Consider the following 13,342-nt stretch of genomic DNA (forward strand, 5'->3'; position numbering starts at 1 on the left):
GAAAGCGGGTAAGAATAAAAGGCCAGTCCACACGCATTGGGATAAAAACATGTTTTGCATTTTAAGTAAATAAATTAAGGTATTTCATTTAAAGGATTTTGATAATTCCCTCCCTGAAAAGCATGTAACTAAGACCGTGCCTTTTTGGGCAGCCGCTGACGTTAATTTTATCAGGTTTAAGAGAAAATTTCATTTTAACCATAATATTTAAGTTTATTGTTAAAACAGAGTTCAAAATTTAGGAATTAAATTTTAACGTGGTGATTTTTACAAAGCAGATAAATCATGGGGGTAAAAAATAAACATTCCCTAGCTTTAAAAGAGGAAATAAAGAGAGAGGTGGCCGAGCCGTCGGATGCGATGAATTTGGAGGCGGAGTCACGGAAGAAGCGGGAGGTGGTCGTTCTGGGTTTAGCCGATGCATGCGGCGATGTGATGCCGGTTCCGAAGGAGGTAGGGGTTGACAAGGTCGCCCCCGCGGCCGTCGAGCTCGGTTTCCAGGGCCCCGATATTGGTGTCGCGTTCAAGGTTTGTTTTTTTCTCCGATTATTTTTGTTTTTGTTTTTGTTTTCTTCCTTTTTGATCCGATGGTTTTTGGTTCTTGCCCTTTGATTACTCTTGTTCTTCTGGTCAAAGTCGCCTTGCTTTCGATTTAAAGATCTTTTTTTTATTCTCAATCGGCTGGTGTAATGAAGGATCTCGTTCTGTTTTCAGATCCTAAGCGCAAGGTTTTGTCTTTTTGATATTTCTCTTTTCTTTGTCACTCCAGGTTGCACTTTTTTCGAGTTCATATCCTTTTATTTCCAATTAGTCATGAAAATCGCACTTTTTGTTGCCATTTGGCTCCGCGTTCAGAACGTACTGTCCTTGTTTTTTTTCATTTATTACGACTGTTCTTCATGGTAAAGTGATCAAATCCCCTTTTGCTTGGGTTTTAGTATTACCTTTTTATGCATCTCACAGTTAAAACACCTTCCTTCAAGTTATAATATACTTTTGTTCTTATTTTCTAACATCTATTTTGACACGATCTCTAACCAGAGATAGATGCTGTCTGTTCATATGCTTATATTGGCACTCCTTATTTTTGGTTGTACTCTCGAAAAAATATTTTATTATTTCGACACTCTCTGTTGTGGGAAAAATTGAATATACACGTAATCGTTTTCCACTTTAGGCTGTGGTTTAACGGATGTAATTTCGGTCGTTTGTTTTGTCCCAGAACTTCTTTAGGCGTAGAGAAGTTGGCGAATTTGTTAGCGGAGCATTAGCTGGTGCTATGACTAAAGCTGTTCTTGCTCCTCTAGAGACTATCAGGTCTGGTTCTTCTTGTTTGACTCTATTTTAGCACTTTTATCATAAACAAATAGTCGCATTTACTTAGCTGTGATAGATCTCATTACATATTTACGTGTTATTTTGGGGAAGTTGGTTCTTGCATGGGATATAGATTTGCACATTTTGATGAAACTTATTGTACCATCTATCTAATGTGGGTAATTACATCATACTAAGTAAAATTTTGTAATTAACTGATAAGGATAGTTCCATAAAGATTTAACTGTGGCCATTGATAAGGTTGACTAGTTTCAATATGTTACTGCCACTGTTAGTAGAATCAGTTTCTATTATGTTATACATTTTAGTCAAGCATGGTAGTATAAGATGGAGGAGTATAAATGTCTAAAACTACTCTGTGCGGTTCATCATTTGTATATTTTGCCTTTGAATCTTGATGCTTCTCAAATTGTGTCTATATTACTGTAAGATACATCCCAGGGGTTACTTGTCCAACTCGTTTCATCGTATCACTCTTTTTTTTTTTTGTTTCAAAACTATTCAAAGTTGGTCTAGATGCTTATGTATTATGAACTAAATTGTTTTCGTTGTGTCTAATGATTTATTTTTATTGTAACTTCTCAAGAAGCTGCTGTCTTGTATCTTCTTTTTGTTGCTATCTGATTTAATTGAATAGCAAGCATATGCAGTTTCAAAATGGGAAGCTATGTCGGTGAAAGTTGGTTTTGTTTTTCATGATTTTTTTGTGCATGTTTCAGTATGCTGGTTACTTGATTTTGTTATGAATTTCATCTGAAGTGGATTGGACACCAATGGCACTGTTGCAGGACAAGGATGGTAGTCGGAGTTGGATCCAAACATATTGCTGGTAGCTTTCTAGAAATTATTGAAGAGAATGGTTGGAGAGGGCTTTGGGCAGGAAACACTGTTAACATGCTTCGCATAATACCTACGCAAGCAATTGAGCTTGGTACATTTGAATGTGTAAAACGTTCTGTGACATCTGTACAAGAGAAATGGAAGGAGGATGGAAGCCCAAAGTTAGAGATTGGTCCAATGAATCTAGATTTGTCCTTTCTGTGTATGTCTCCAATTGCTGTTGGTGGAGCTGCTGCTGGTATTGTGAGCACAATCATCTGTCATCCTCTTGAGGTTCTAAAGGTATATTAGATCATGATGCAAAAACCAATGCTGATCCATCATTTGCTGTTTTAAAAATATTAGAAAATTTTTCCTGTGTCAGAAGCCCAGTTAAACCATTGACGACAACTACTTTTCCTACTCTTATGTTATTCACTTAGATTCGCAGTTCTTTAAGAACTCCATGTTGGATTATTACCATGCCCGGATGTCTTTGTGTTTTTGTACACACTAAAGAGTGAATGTTTTCATTTAATTATACACAATTTTGTAGATATAACTTTTTATGGCGCTGAAAATTTGTATGAATTGATGGTTTTTTTGATGTTGAGAAGGTGATTCCAACCCTGCTATTAAACCTACTTATATACTGTTTATCTTCCTTGTGATGATGATTACTTGCTGTACCTGATAGCTGAGTTTCAGATAGACGAGAAATCCGCTTGTTTGGGTTTACATTAATTGCAGAATTATAGTTTCTGAATCAATGTCTAGGTTACGAATTATATTGTTCAATCAGTTTGTTTCTTCAACAAGATATGGCTCTATACTTGTGCAAAAAAGGACAAGATATGGCTCTAAGGAAAGTTGTCAGCTGCTGTGTTTCTGTTCTCAATCCCTAATACTTATCGTGCATGATTCCTTTCTCATAAAAAAAAACAGACTTCTTTTGATGGATTTACAGCGTTCTGTTTCAGTTAATGCTTTTAATCTGTTGCTTTGATGTACTCTTTTTAACATGGATACATTTGCTTATCTTACTTTCTGTCCAACAATTACAGGATCGTTTGACTGTGAATCGAGAAGCTTACCCCAGCATCACTCTCGCTCTTACTAAGATATATAAGAATGATGGGATTGGCGGTCTGTATGCTGGTTTATCGCCAACATTAATCGGCATGCTTCCATACAGTACTTGCTACTACTTCATGTATGATACCATGAAAACTCATTACTGCAAAGCCAAGCAGAAGAAGTCGTTGAGCCGTGCAGAGCTGCTGATGGTAGGCGCTCTTTCTGGTATGTATTCAAGTGCAGCTACATAAGTAACTTAATGAGATTATAGCCGCATCTATTAGTTTGCATTGCTCAAATCATTTAGCTGACCGCAACCAATTTTTATTGTCAGGTTTTGTGGCAAGCACAATCAGCTTTCCACTAGAAGTTGCAAGAAAGCGGCTAATGGTCGGATCCCTGAGAGGAAAATGCCCACCTCACATGGCGGCTGCATTGTCTGAGGTTGTTCACGAGGAGGGCTTGCTGGGCTTGTACAGAGGTTGGGGCGCCAGCTGCTTGAAGGTGATGCCTGCATCAGGGATCACTTGGATGTTCTATGAAGCATGGAAGGAAATTCTGCTGGCCGACCGACCTCACATTTAAATTTGCAAAAAAAAAGATTCTTGCCATCGATTGCTGCTTGTTGCAATTCCATCGTGGCTACTCTGTGGAGGGTGATGCCTTTTTTTCTCACAATTTCACCTGCTGCAGATTGAGAAACAAAAGAGTACTGATAACATCATATTGTTGGAGGCTGATGATGAAAAATTTTGACTCTGGAATTCGATCTGTAGACTTTGTTTCTAATGTATCGATTGCTTGGTGAATGAAAAAAGTAGTTATTTCCTTCTCATTCATGTTCAAGCATTTGCCACTTCCATTGTGATGTGTGTTGGATGAACACCGAGCCAAAGATTAGTCACCTCCTTGGGGTCTTGCCCGATCAATGCTCGTGTACAAGAGCTCCCTCTAGGGGAGACTCCCTTGCCGAACTGGCTCTCTTCGACCTTAACCTTAGACAATTCCTTACAATTGCAGTCACCGTACAATGTTGTGCAAAACTAGCCCTTTAGAGATGGTTAAAGTCAAGTGCAACACCTGGCCAATAGCCCGACCATGCTGACTTCGTCGTTGTCCCCTCTAGTGCCCAACCTCTTTCCACTCGACCAGCCAACTCCTGGCTCTCCATTCGTGTAGTGGATTATGCGGCGTGTATGGCAGTTTGCGTGGCTAGCGTGTCAGGCCACGTGAATATTACCATCAATCGGCTATATAAGGCTCAACGATGGTATTCTTGTTTGAGATCGCTCTCGGGTAAGTCAGCAAAAAGTAACTATCATGAAGAAAGTTACAGATGACACAATGACAAAAGGGATCACAAAGTTGTTACAAACACTTAACAAGAGATTAGAACGAGTGTTAAAGTTGGACTCGGCATTACTACTGCGACGCTCAAATTAGTATGGAGGCTAAAGACAGATGCAAAACAATGGAGCCGTAGGAGAGTTTCAATGTATGTGCACGCGTACTGGCCCCTGCAGGTGCGGGCAGCTCTTTAAAAAGTTGTGAATATGCACATCTCTCCAGGACAGGCGCGGTTGTTCTCCACATGTTCTAAAACGTATGCTTCTATTACACATGTTCTCTCGATACCTGACACTGTTCTTCACATCCGTGAGAGAAAAGCTTCTATGAATGAAGCCATATAGGTTGTGAGTCTGCACTCAGGATGGATAAAAAGACGAAGCCAAGTTAAAAATGAAGTTTGAGGATATGAGTCGATCCAAAGGAGTTGTAGTGTCTGAGTCCAAGGAGCCGGGTTGATCGAGTTGGAGGAGTTTGGTGGACCGATCTTGAGGAGCCGAAGGGTCTGACTCCGAGGAGTCGAGTTGTATTGAGTTGAATGAGTCCAATGGGTTGATCTTGAGGAGTTGGGTGGACCTAGTCAGAGGAGTTTAGTGGGCCGATCCCAAGGAGTCGGAGGGTGTAAGTCCAAGGAGTCGAGTTAATTGAGGTGGAGAAGTTTGGTGAGTCAATCTTAAGGCATCTGGTGAACCAAGTCAGAGGAGTTTTGTGGCCAATTGCAAGACGTCGGGTGGACTGAGTCGGAGTCTGGTGGGCTGATCTCGAGGAGTCAAGTGAACCAAATAGGATGTGTTGGGTGGACTGATTGGGAGGAGTTGGATTTAACCAATTTGATATAGGCCACCCTATCTTCTAGATAGATGGTAAGTAAAAGTATGATTTTCGTCTCCTACGTAGAGCATTTGGCTCATCCCTCTTCTCCCTTGCGCCCACCTGTGAGCCTTTAAGTTCAGCTTAAACCTAACTTAACCGTCGGAGAGATCACAACGGCCATGCCAGCGGCCACAAACGCATGTTGACTCGTAGGACCTCGGTCTCAGCCGGCTGGACCACAGACACAACTGTGACTCGAAAGATAGGAAGGGAGAGGAGCCCGAGTCATCGGAAGGTGACACCATCAGCTACAATTATTTCGGAAATGCGCCATTAATTAGATGAGTAATTAAATACACCGGTTTCATTGATTTAAGCTTGTTCTCCAAAATAGTTTTTTTAAAAAAACTTCCAAAATAATCTTATAGAACTAGTCTTTTGCGGTCTCCCAACAATTTCGTTCCCCAATGCACCACAATCTCCCATTGATCTCCGAAAATAATCAGAAACTCAAAATCTCACACCGATAAAAGAACATTTGTTGAATTGTTCTCTTCTCTCTCTCTCTTTAATCTCAAGAACAAGAAGAAGGTTGCAACGAACGAGAATAAGCCATGGCCGGCTTCACCAACCTTGTCCTGCTCCTCCTCCTCGTCGCCGTGGCGTCCCTCGCCTTGGCGGAAGATCCTCCGTCGCCGAGCACCCTTCAGGAGACCTGCGCGCACACGCTCTTCCCCAAGTTGTGCGTGGATCACCTCTCCTTGATGCCCGAGAGCCACAGCGCCGACGCCCACCACATCGCCGAGCTCGCGATCCGCGCCGCCGCCTCGACGGCCTCCAGCACCTCGACCTACATCGACAATACCCTGGAGGCCGCCGTCAACGACTCGACGTGGCAGCAGTGCCTCAACGACTGCGCGGAGAGCTACATCGACGCGGTGGAGCAGCTGGACGACTCGACGGGCGCCATGGAGTCGAACAAGTACCCGGACGTAAAGCGCTTCGTGGCCGCGGCCGTGGCCGACGTGGAGACCTGCGAGGAAGGCTGCAAGCACGCGCTGTTCCCGGAAAAAACCAAGGTGGCGGAGATGAACGAAGTGGTCAAGAATCTGTGTGCCGTCGTTCAGGCCCTCGTCGACCGCTTGCACAATTGAGTGCTCGTCGATTACGTAGACGCCATTCGATATCTATCTAATCTACATACGTGCATGCGATCGTAATTCGTATCTTATTGCGAGCTATTAGTGATCATTGAATTCTTTTGCTCGATCTTTCAATTCCCGAAAGCTAAAGCGATTGATCTCCAAGTATCAGTGAATCGCACTTTCGATTATAGATCTTGAATTATTGGCACGTTATTCAAATTGCTCTGTAATTCAACCAATTTTGTACAACAGTTTTATTATGGTCTAGGCCACTCGATAATGGGCCCCATAATGGGCCTTTCTATCCAAACAGATTATTTAATGAAACGCGTTGCTTCGCCGCCGACTACGATTCGACAGAGCTCAGCGGAGGTGGAGAGAGAGGGAGGGATGCTGACGCTTACTTGCAACTCTTGCAACAAAGAGTTCGACGACGAGGCGCAGCAGAAGGATCACTACCGGTCCGAATGGCACCGCTACAATTTGAAGAGAAAGGTGATGGATTTTACTTGCCTCCTAGGGTTCGGCTTCCGACGATCCGGATCCTCGAGTTGATCGATTTTTTTTTTCTTACTTACATATATCGGAGTTTTCCTTTCTTGTTTATGTTTATTGGTTTGAATGATTGGGTTTTTTTTTTTTTTTGAATGATTGGGGTTGTGGATTAGTAGTCTTCCGGAATGTTATGGGGCTTCGTTCAGATTCCGATCCTTGATCTTTGGCGTTCTCAGTTTTATCGAATTCTTTCACATGAATAGGGCGTGTGGTCCGGAACAAAACGGTTTTGTGGTACTTTCCTTATTTTGTGTTGTGCGATGCCACAAATTTGATATTCTTTTGTCTTCCCCTCATCGTGGAAACAAAGCTCTCATGTTTGTTGTCGTTTTGAAAGATAAGTCTCGTAGGTGACTTTCTTGTGGAGTGTCTACCATGAATATTTTTTGGGGATACGACATTCCAAACATGACCAGTGAATTATCTCAGTGGCATAAGTCACTGGCACGTTAACGGATGCTTGGATTATGTTAGCTGTTATCCCATAAATTGGCTATTTGCTAATCTTCACTTTGAATAAATACCTTGAGCTTTTGCTTTTCTTTACTTGTCCCGTGGTCGAAGTGTAGAACATGTTAAAAAAAAAAAATATTAATGTGCTTGTCTTTCGCAGGACCTTCCAGGTTTTTGTTAAAGTTGTCAGAGAATATGGTAGCTTGAATTATTATTATAATAATATTTGATATCTTTGGTTTTGGGCATTCAAATTTAATCATATGATTTGTGTATAAAGATTCGAGTGATATAACTAAAGGATAAACTCTGAATCAGCAGAAAGTGTCCTTGCTAATAGAGTTTCAGCTCAAATCTTTGACAGTCGTATTAACCATAGTATTTGTTTTAATGAAGTTTTATTAAAACGTCCTTACATGTGAAAAAATGTTAAAATAAATTTGATGCCATATGTCTCAGGTTGCAGGAGTCCCAGGAGTAACAGAAGAGTTATTCCAAGCTAGACAGTCAGCTCTTGCTGAAGAGAATAGCAAGTTGAGTGCAACACCAATGCTCTATGGATGTGCTCTTTGTGGCAAGGAGTATAGAAGTTCAAAGGCACGAGCTCAGCATCTTAAATCACGAGCTCATGCTATGAAAACATCAGAGGAGGCAGGCTCTTCAGTTGCAGGCATCACTACAATAAAACCATATACCCTGCGAACATCAAATAAGATAACTAGTAAGGCTCAAGTTATTGGAGAAAATGAGGATGTTGAAACAGATGAGAGTGAGGATGAATGGGAGGAAGCCAATCCTAATGACATGGACGTTGCTTCTGAATCTTTGTCATATTTGCATGTTGGGGAAGTCGATGGTGCTTCTGATGATGAGCAAGTTGATGTCATTGATGAAGAATTGGATACTTCTTGTTGCTTTATTTGTGATCAAAAGTATGACAGCATAGAAAACTGTATGGTTCATATGCACAAGAAGCATGGTTTTTTCATACCTGATATTGAATATTTGAAGGATCCCGAGGGCCTTCTTACATATGTTGGTCTCAAGGTGGAAATTTCATTTGCTTTTCGTATGTTCAATATCCTACTTCCAAAATTTCTTCCACTGGAAAATCATTCTCTCTTCTGGCAGGTAAAGAGGGATTTTACATGCTTGTACTGCAGTGACAGATGTCTTCCCTTCCAAAGCTTGGAAGCTGTAAGGAAGCATATAATTTCTAAAGGTCATTGCAAATTGCGTTATGGAGATGGTGGTGATGATGAGGATGTGGATTTGGAAGATTTCTATGATTATAGCAGCAGGTTTATCTCCTGGGCTGTCTTAATGATTTTGGCTTGTTTTTTAATCATCAACAATATCATCAAACCATAATTTGTCCCAACTATTTGTGGTCAGCTATATTTTAAAATGATTGCAAATCCATATGCTCTAAAATTATTTTCTATGTCTCTAATTTAATTTTTGACCCCATTTACAAATCAATCTAGAGCCCATGAGTCCTGATTTCAAATTATATTTACACAAGACCATGGCAATCTTTTTTACATTTTAGGTTGTTTCCTTTGACATTCATCTGCGCCTTCTATAAGTGACTCCCTGAATCTGCTAAATGAATAAAATGATGCATCAACTGGACTATTAGGGAGTTGTAACCCGACTCTTTTGTTGTATTCTGAAATCAAATTTATCAGAAGCTAAAGCAAGGACTGATATAGAAATTATGTTGAGCTCATTGTTGAGCTTGCTACCAGAACAGGCAAAACATGAAGGGTGATTACCTAGAAAAAATATTTTGAACATAGTAGCATTATGAGATAAGTGACTTATTTGAGTATTTGCTTTATCACTTGAACATTTTGATTATTGTGAAAAAAATCTTCTCTATGTTTGTTCACTTTGGTCTTAAATTAAACTGACAACAATGAGCCAGGTTAGCTCTAATTTGTTCAGTTGCATGAATTTTATCCTTCAATTGAACTCTGTATAGGTGAATGTTTGACAGCAATACGCATGTCTAATAAATAATTTTTACATCAACTAAAGTTTTCATGGGTCTCCCTCTATCTCTTATGAATTCACTGTTCCATTCAAATGGTATAATAATCTGTTGATACTCTTTGAATATGCTTGTACTATATTTAATCTATTTTCTCTGACTTTATCATCTTGCTACATTTAATTCCTTTTGCATAACAACGTTTTTGCTTTGCTTTTCTATTAACCATGCACATCCATTTAGAATTCTCGTCTCCACTACACCGTTTGTTTTTTTTAGACAAGTTATAATCCTTTTGTATATTAATGTTGTTTTACATTCTATTCAATCTGAATTTGCTCCGACTGAGATTTATTTTCAACATTTGAATATTGTATCCTTTTTCCTAGTTATGCGGATACAGATGGTAAGCAATTGATGTCAGTCGAAGACATGGATAATAGTGTTGAACTTGGAAGTGGAGGTGTTGAGCTCATCATAAAACAAAAAACAGAGACTGGCGTGCTTGTTCGAACTTTGGGATCTCGAGAATTTCTTCGTTACTATCGCCAAAAACCACGGCCATCTCCTACACGTGAAATTGCATTGGCTCTTTCTTTAGCAACAAGGTACTGACACCTTTAATTTTGGATGCATTTGGAAAAATTTTGGTTGCTTGGATTGACATTCCTCTACAAAAAAGTTTTCTCTGCCAAGTTTCTTGATCTCCTTCTTGATGGCATTGTTTCTCTTGATGTTTTGAAGTTATTTGATGGATATTATTATCTTAGGATTTCATGCTATGTACATGCTTGGATTTTTGTGGCCCCTTGGATATTTGATATGTTAACAGCATGATATCTAATAAGGTATCATGGCACTCATCTTTGACTCTGACATGCTTTAAGATGATTGGATACCTTTGCTATGTGCAACATACTTGGATTCTTTTGTTGTTCATTGTGTTGGTATGCCAACAATCTATGAGATCTAATATAAAAAGGCATCATGGTGCTTATCTCTACATCTGACAATGCTTTAAAAAAGAATGAAAGATCTGTTAGTTAAGGCTTTGTCAAGTGGCGAAGCTTTGGAAACTGCTGGATGGTTATTGAATAATTAAATCTGATCTTATTCAAGTTGCCGTTTGACAGTTCTGAGTTTTTTTTTGTATAATTGTAAACATACTAAAAGCTGAAGTTTTAACCAATTGATGTCTTTTAACCTTTTAAATTTGATTCAAAATGTTGTTTTTCCCTCTTTTTTTTTTGCCTGGTTGTTAGTCATTCAATGGCTTAGACTTTATGGTTTATTTGGATCATTTTTTGTTGAATTAATTCTAGTACATTTTTTTTAAAAGCCAAGGAGCTATACAAGGAGAAACATTTTTTTTTACTGAACATAGACTAGATGGTGACTAATGTATAGTGTCTCTCCCCCTTTCGTCTCTGAATGTGAATACATATCATGCTAGAATCAATTGTTTATTGGAACTATAAAGATCCATCAGTTATGACTGATTGGCGAGTGAGCAGACATTTGGACATTTTGAATGCACATGCCTTTTGAATCTTATCTTGCCATTATACTTTATGAAGTCTATCACTATATCCAACATTTTTATTCCACTAGTAAAAATAAGATTTGAATTATTATATTATTTTTTTCTCATTTGGGAAATATCGTCCCATATTTCAAGTCTCAATCTCCTGAGCAATTGGATTGGTATATGCTTAGCTTCTTGCATTTGTGCTGATTTTAGTTCTTCAAGGCATTGACTGTTATATACTATCATTCATATTTCTACTCTCATTCTTATTATTTCTTCTCAGTTGGACATTTAACCACTACTCCTTATCTAGATCCATACTTTTTAAACTGTGGATCTGATAATTATTTTCTATTTTCAAATTTCAATTATATTCAAGTATACTGCTGTCTTTTCTGTTTAATTTAAAGGATTCCTGTCTTATTAATTCCTCTTTGTTTTTTTTACTTTGTTTTTTTAGTATATCTAGCTGACAATTGATTATTCCTATCTGGAATTGAATTCTTGAAATGAATAGTCTTTCAATTCACCATATCCACTAAGGCAGTTTGTTATCTTGGCATTCTTTATTTTCGAAGTTATATTCTGTTTCCTTATTGATGGAAAGAGGTGTTTCTATAAGAAACAACCTAACAAGAGGCATCGTTGCAGGTATCGAAGCATGGGCTTGGCAACTGTACAATCAAAGGAGCCAGTTGTTAGGATGAAAGTTATGCGGGAGATAAACCGGCGTGGGATAGAATCCATGCGCTCAAAGATTGGAATGAAGAGTAACGTCATTAGAAATCTCCCCAAGAATGTGCCATATTAAGGTAGTCGAGAGAGCCTTTCTAGTTGCTTTTTGTTCACTTCGGAATGAGGAAAACTTGAATGGAGCAAAATTTGCATTACATGTTAAGAACGTAATTCATATTTGTGTGGTTCTGTTTGATAGATTTTATTCTTTATGTTATGTGCTGTAGTATTTATGATGGTTCAAACTATAACATAATAATTAACATCAGCGCGGCCCTGCACTGTGCCCTGCATCAACTGACCGCTATTATTTTCTTTCCAACTCTTATTTCCTCTACATGCAAAGATTAGCCGCTTGGAAGGCTGGACTGGGTTTTTTAACCTTTTTTTGTCTACACACTGAATTAAGTGGAGTCAGAAAGGCATTTTGGTTTTGGTTTTGGTTTTTCTCGATCCCACTGGTGGTCCAGTTTGAGTTTTATAATTATGCTTAGCATCATATCATAGAATGCCAGATTGGGTTGGCCTGTCCGACCAGAAAAAAATCAGGCTAAATTTTGATCCTGATAGGCTATAGAATTGGCCAATAGCAATGCATCAGCACCCACTTAGCTAATAATCTGAAGTTGTATGCTTAAAAACATGCACAATTCATTCGACAATCATCAATTTGCCATTCAGTCTGAGGAAATGAACTAGGAAATCATGAATTTGAGATATTAATTTTTGTTCACCGGGCAGATATGATTATAGGAATAACTGTGAGATCAATCCGCTGAATTAGGAAAACCATTTCCTAGTCTACAATCGCAGGGCTATAGAGAGTATAAATTATAGTAAAAGGTGATTACTTAAATCCAGACGTCTCTCGTAGCTCATTCTCAGATTATTTGAAAGGAGGTAAATTATAGAGTCAATTTATAGCCGACTATAAAGAGTACAAATGATATGAATCTAGATGTTATCAGCAGGACAATAACTGTGCATAAAACCAAAGTTATGAGTAAAATTAACAACCATAACATTAATTCCTCGCTGTAGCATTAATTCTTGTAGAAGGTACGAAGAAACAAAATTGCTTTAAGAACAGAACACAAAAGCAAAGGACAAGTCTGAAACTGAGACCGGAATGTATTTGAAGTTCCACATATGTTCAACTCGGTGACCTCCGTGGAATGCTCTTGCGCCGGTGCCGCTTTTCCTTGGCATGGTTGCCTTCCTGCACGTGAGTTACCTCCGTTTCGCCTGAAGGAACCCCTTCAAACTCAGGTCTCTCTACCTTCTCCATCATTTCATTCTTCCCCTCTAAATCTTCCTTAATTATCTTCTTAGGCCTTCCTCTTCTCCTCTGTAGCTGCACAAAATCCAAACCATCCTCACTTTCCCCCGCCACTATCTTCAACTTTCTCTTCCGCTCATTACCCTCATCCATGGTATGACAGTTGCTAACATAGGTTTGTTTTTCAGTAAGATGGTTTTAGATTTGAAGGAGTTTCAGTAAGATGGTTTAAGATTTGTAGAGGAGATTTAATGACA

The 13,342-nt window shown here is 39.1% G+C and overlaps 3 protein-coding genes across 3 annotated transcripts; all 3 read left to right on the plus strand.

Moving 5' to 3' along the window:
- Positions 1-319: 319 nt before the first annotated feature.
- Positions 320-4,069, plus strand: LOC122046628 (probable mitochondrial adenine nucleotide transporter BTL1). Its single transcript, XM_042607412.1, has 5 exons — positions 320-528; positions 1,223-1,317; positions 2,127-2,460; positions 3,222-3,459; positions 3,569-4,069. Exons 1-5 carry the CDS (start codon positions 361-363, stop codon positions 3,817-3,819), a joined length of 1,086 nt encoding a protein of 361 aa, XP_042463346.1. The 5' UTR covers positions 320-360; the 3' UTR covers positions 3,820-4,069.
- Positions 4,070-5,893: 1,824 nt separating this feature from the next.
- On the plus strand, positions 5,894-6,548 carry LOC122048514. Its single transcript, XM_042610074.1, has one exon. It carries the CDS (start codon positions 6,009-6,011, stop codon positions 6,546-6,548), a length of 540 nt encoding a protein of 179 aa, XP_042466008.1. The 5' UTR covers positions 5,894-6,008.
- A 326-nt stretch (positions 6,549-6,874) lies between these two features.
- On the plus strand, positions 6,875-12,018 carry LOC122046631 (cytoplasmic 60S subunit biogenesis factor REI1 homolog 2-like). The gene is made up of 5 exons (XM_042607413.1): positions 6,875-7,034; positions 8,007-8,594; positions 8,679-8,848; positions 9,933-10,151; positions 11,723-12,018. Exons 1-5 carry the CDS (start codon positions 6,930-6,932, stop codon positions 11,880-11,882), a joined length of 1,242 nt encoding a protein of 413 aa, XP_042463347.1. The 5' UTR covers positions 6,875-6,929; the 3' UTR covers positions 11,883-12,018.
- The last annotated feature ends 1,324 nt before the right edge of the window (positions 12,019-13,342 follow it).

This window comes from Zingiber officinale, chromosome 2B (genome assembly GCF_018446385.1).
Source record: "Zingiber officinale cultivar Zhangliang chromosome 2B, Zo_v1.1, whole genome shotgun sequence".
Classification (NCBI taxonomy): domain Eukaryota; kingdom Viridiplantae; phylum Streptophyta; class Magnoliopsida; order Zingiberales; family Zingiberaceae; genus Zingiber; species Zingiber officinale.

Coding starts and splice junctions, on each gene's coding strand:
- LOC122046628 (XM_042607412.1), top strand. CDS start 361: ATGAATTTGGAGGCGGAGTCACGGAAGAAGCGGGAGGTGGTCGTTCTG. Junction 529..1,222: donor ATATTGGTGTCGCGTTCAAG/GTTTGTTTTTTT, acceptor GTTTTGTCCCAG/AACTTCTTTAGGCGTAGAGA. Junction 1,318..2,126: donor GCTCCTCTAGAGACTATCAG/GTCTGGTTCTTC, acceptor GCACTGTTGCAG/GACAAGGATGGTAGTCGGAG.
- LOC122048514 (XM_042610074.1), top strand. CDS start 6,009: ATGGCCGGCTTCACCAACCTTGTCCTGCTCCTCCTCCTCGTCGCCGTG.
- LOC122046631 (XM_042607413.1), top strand. CDS start 6,930: ATGCTGACGCTTACTTGCAACTCTTGCAACAAAGAGTTCGACGACGAG. Junction 8,595..8,678: donor TTACATATGTTGGTCTCAAG/GTGGAAATTTCA, acceptor CTCTTCTGGCAG/GTAAAGAGGGATTTTACATG. Junction 10,152..11,722: donor GCTCTTTCTTTAGCAACAAG/GTACTGACACCT, acceptor GCATCGTTGCAG/GTATCGAAGCATGGGCTTGG.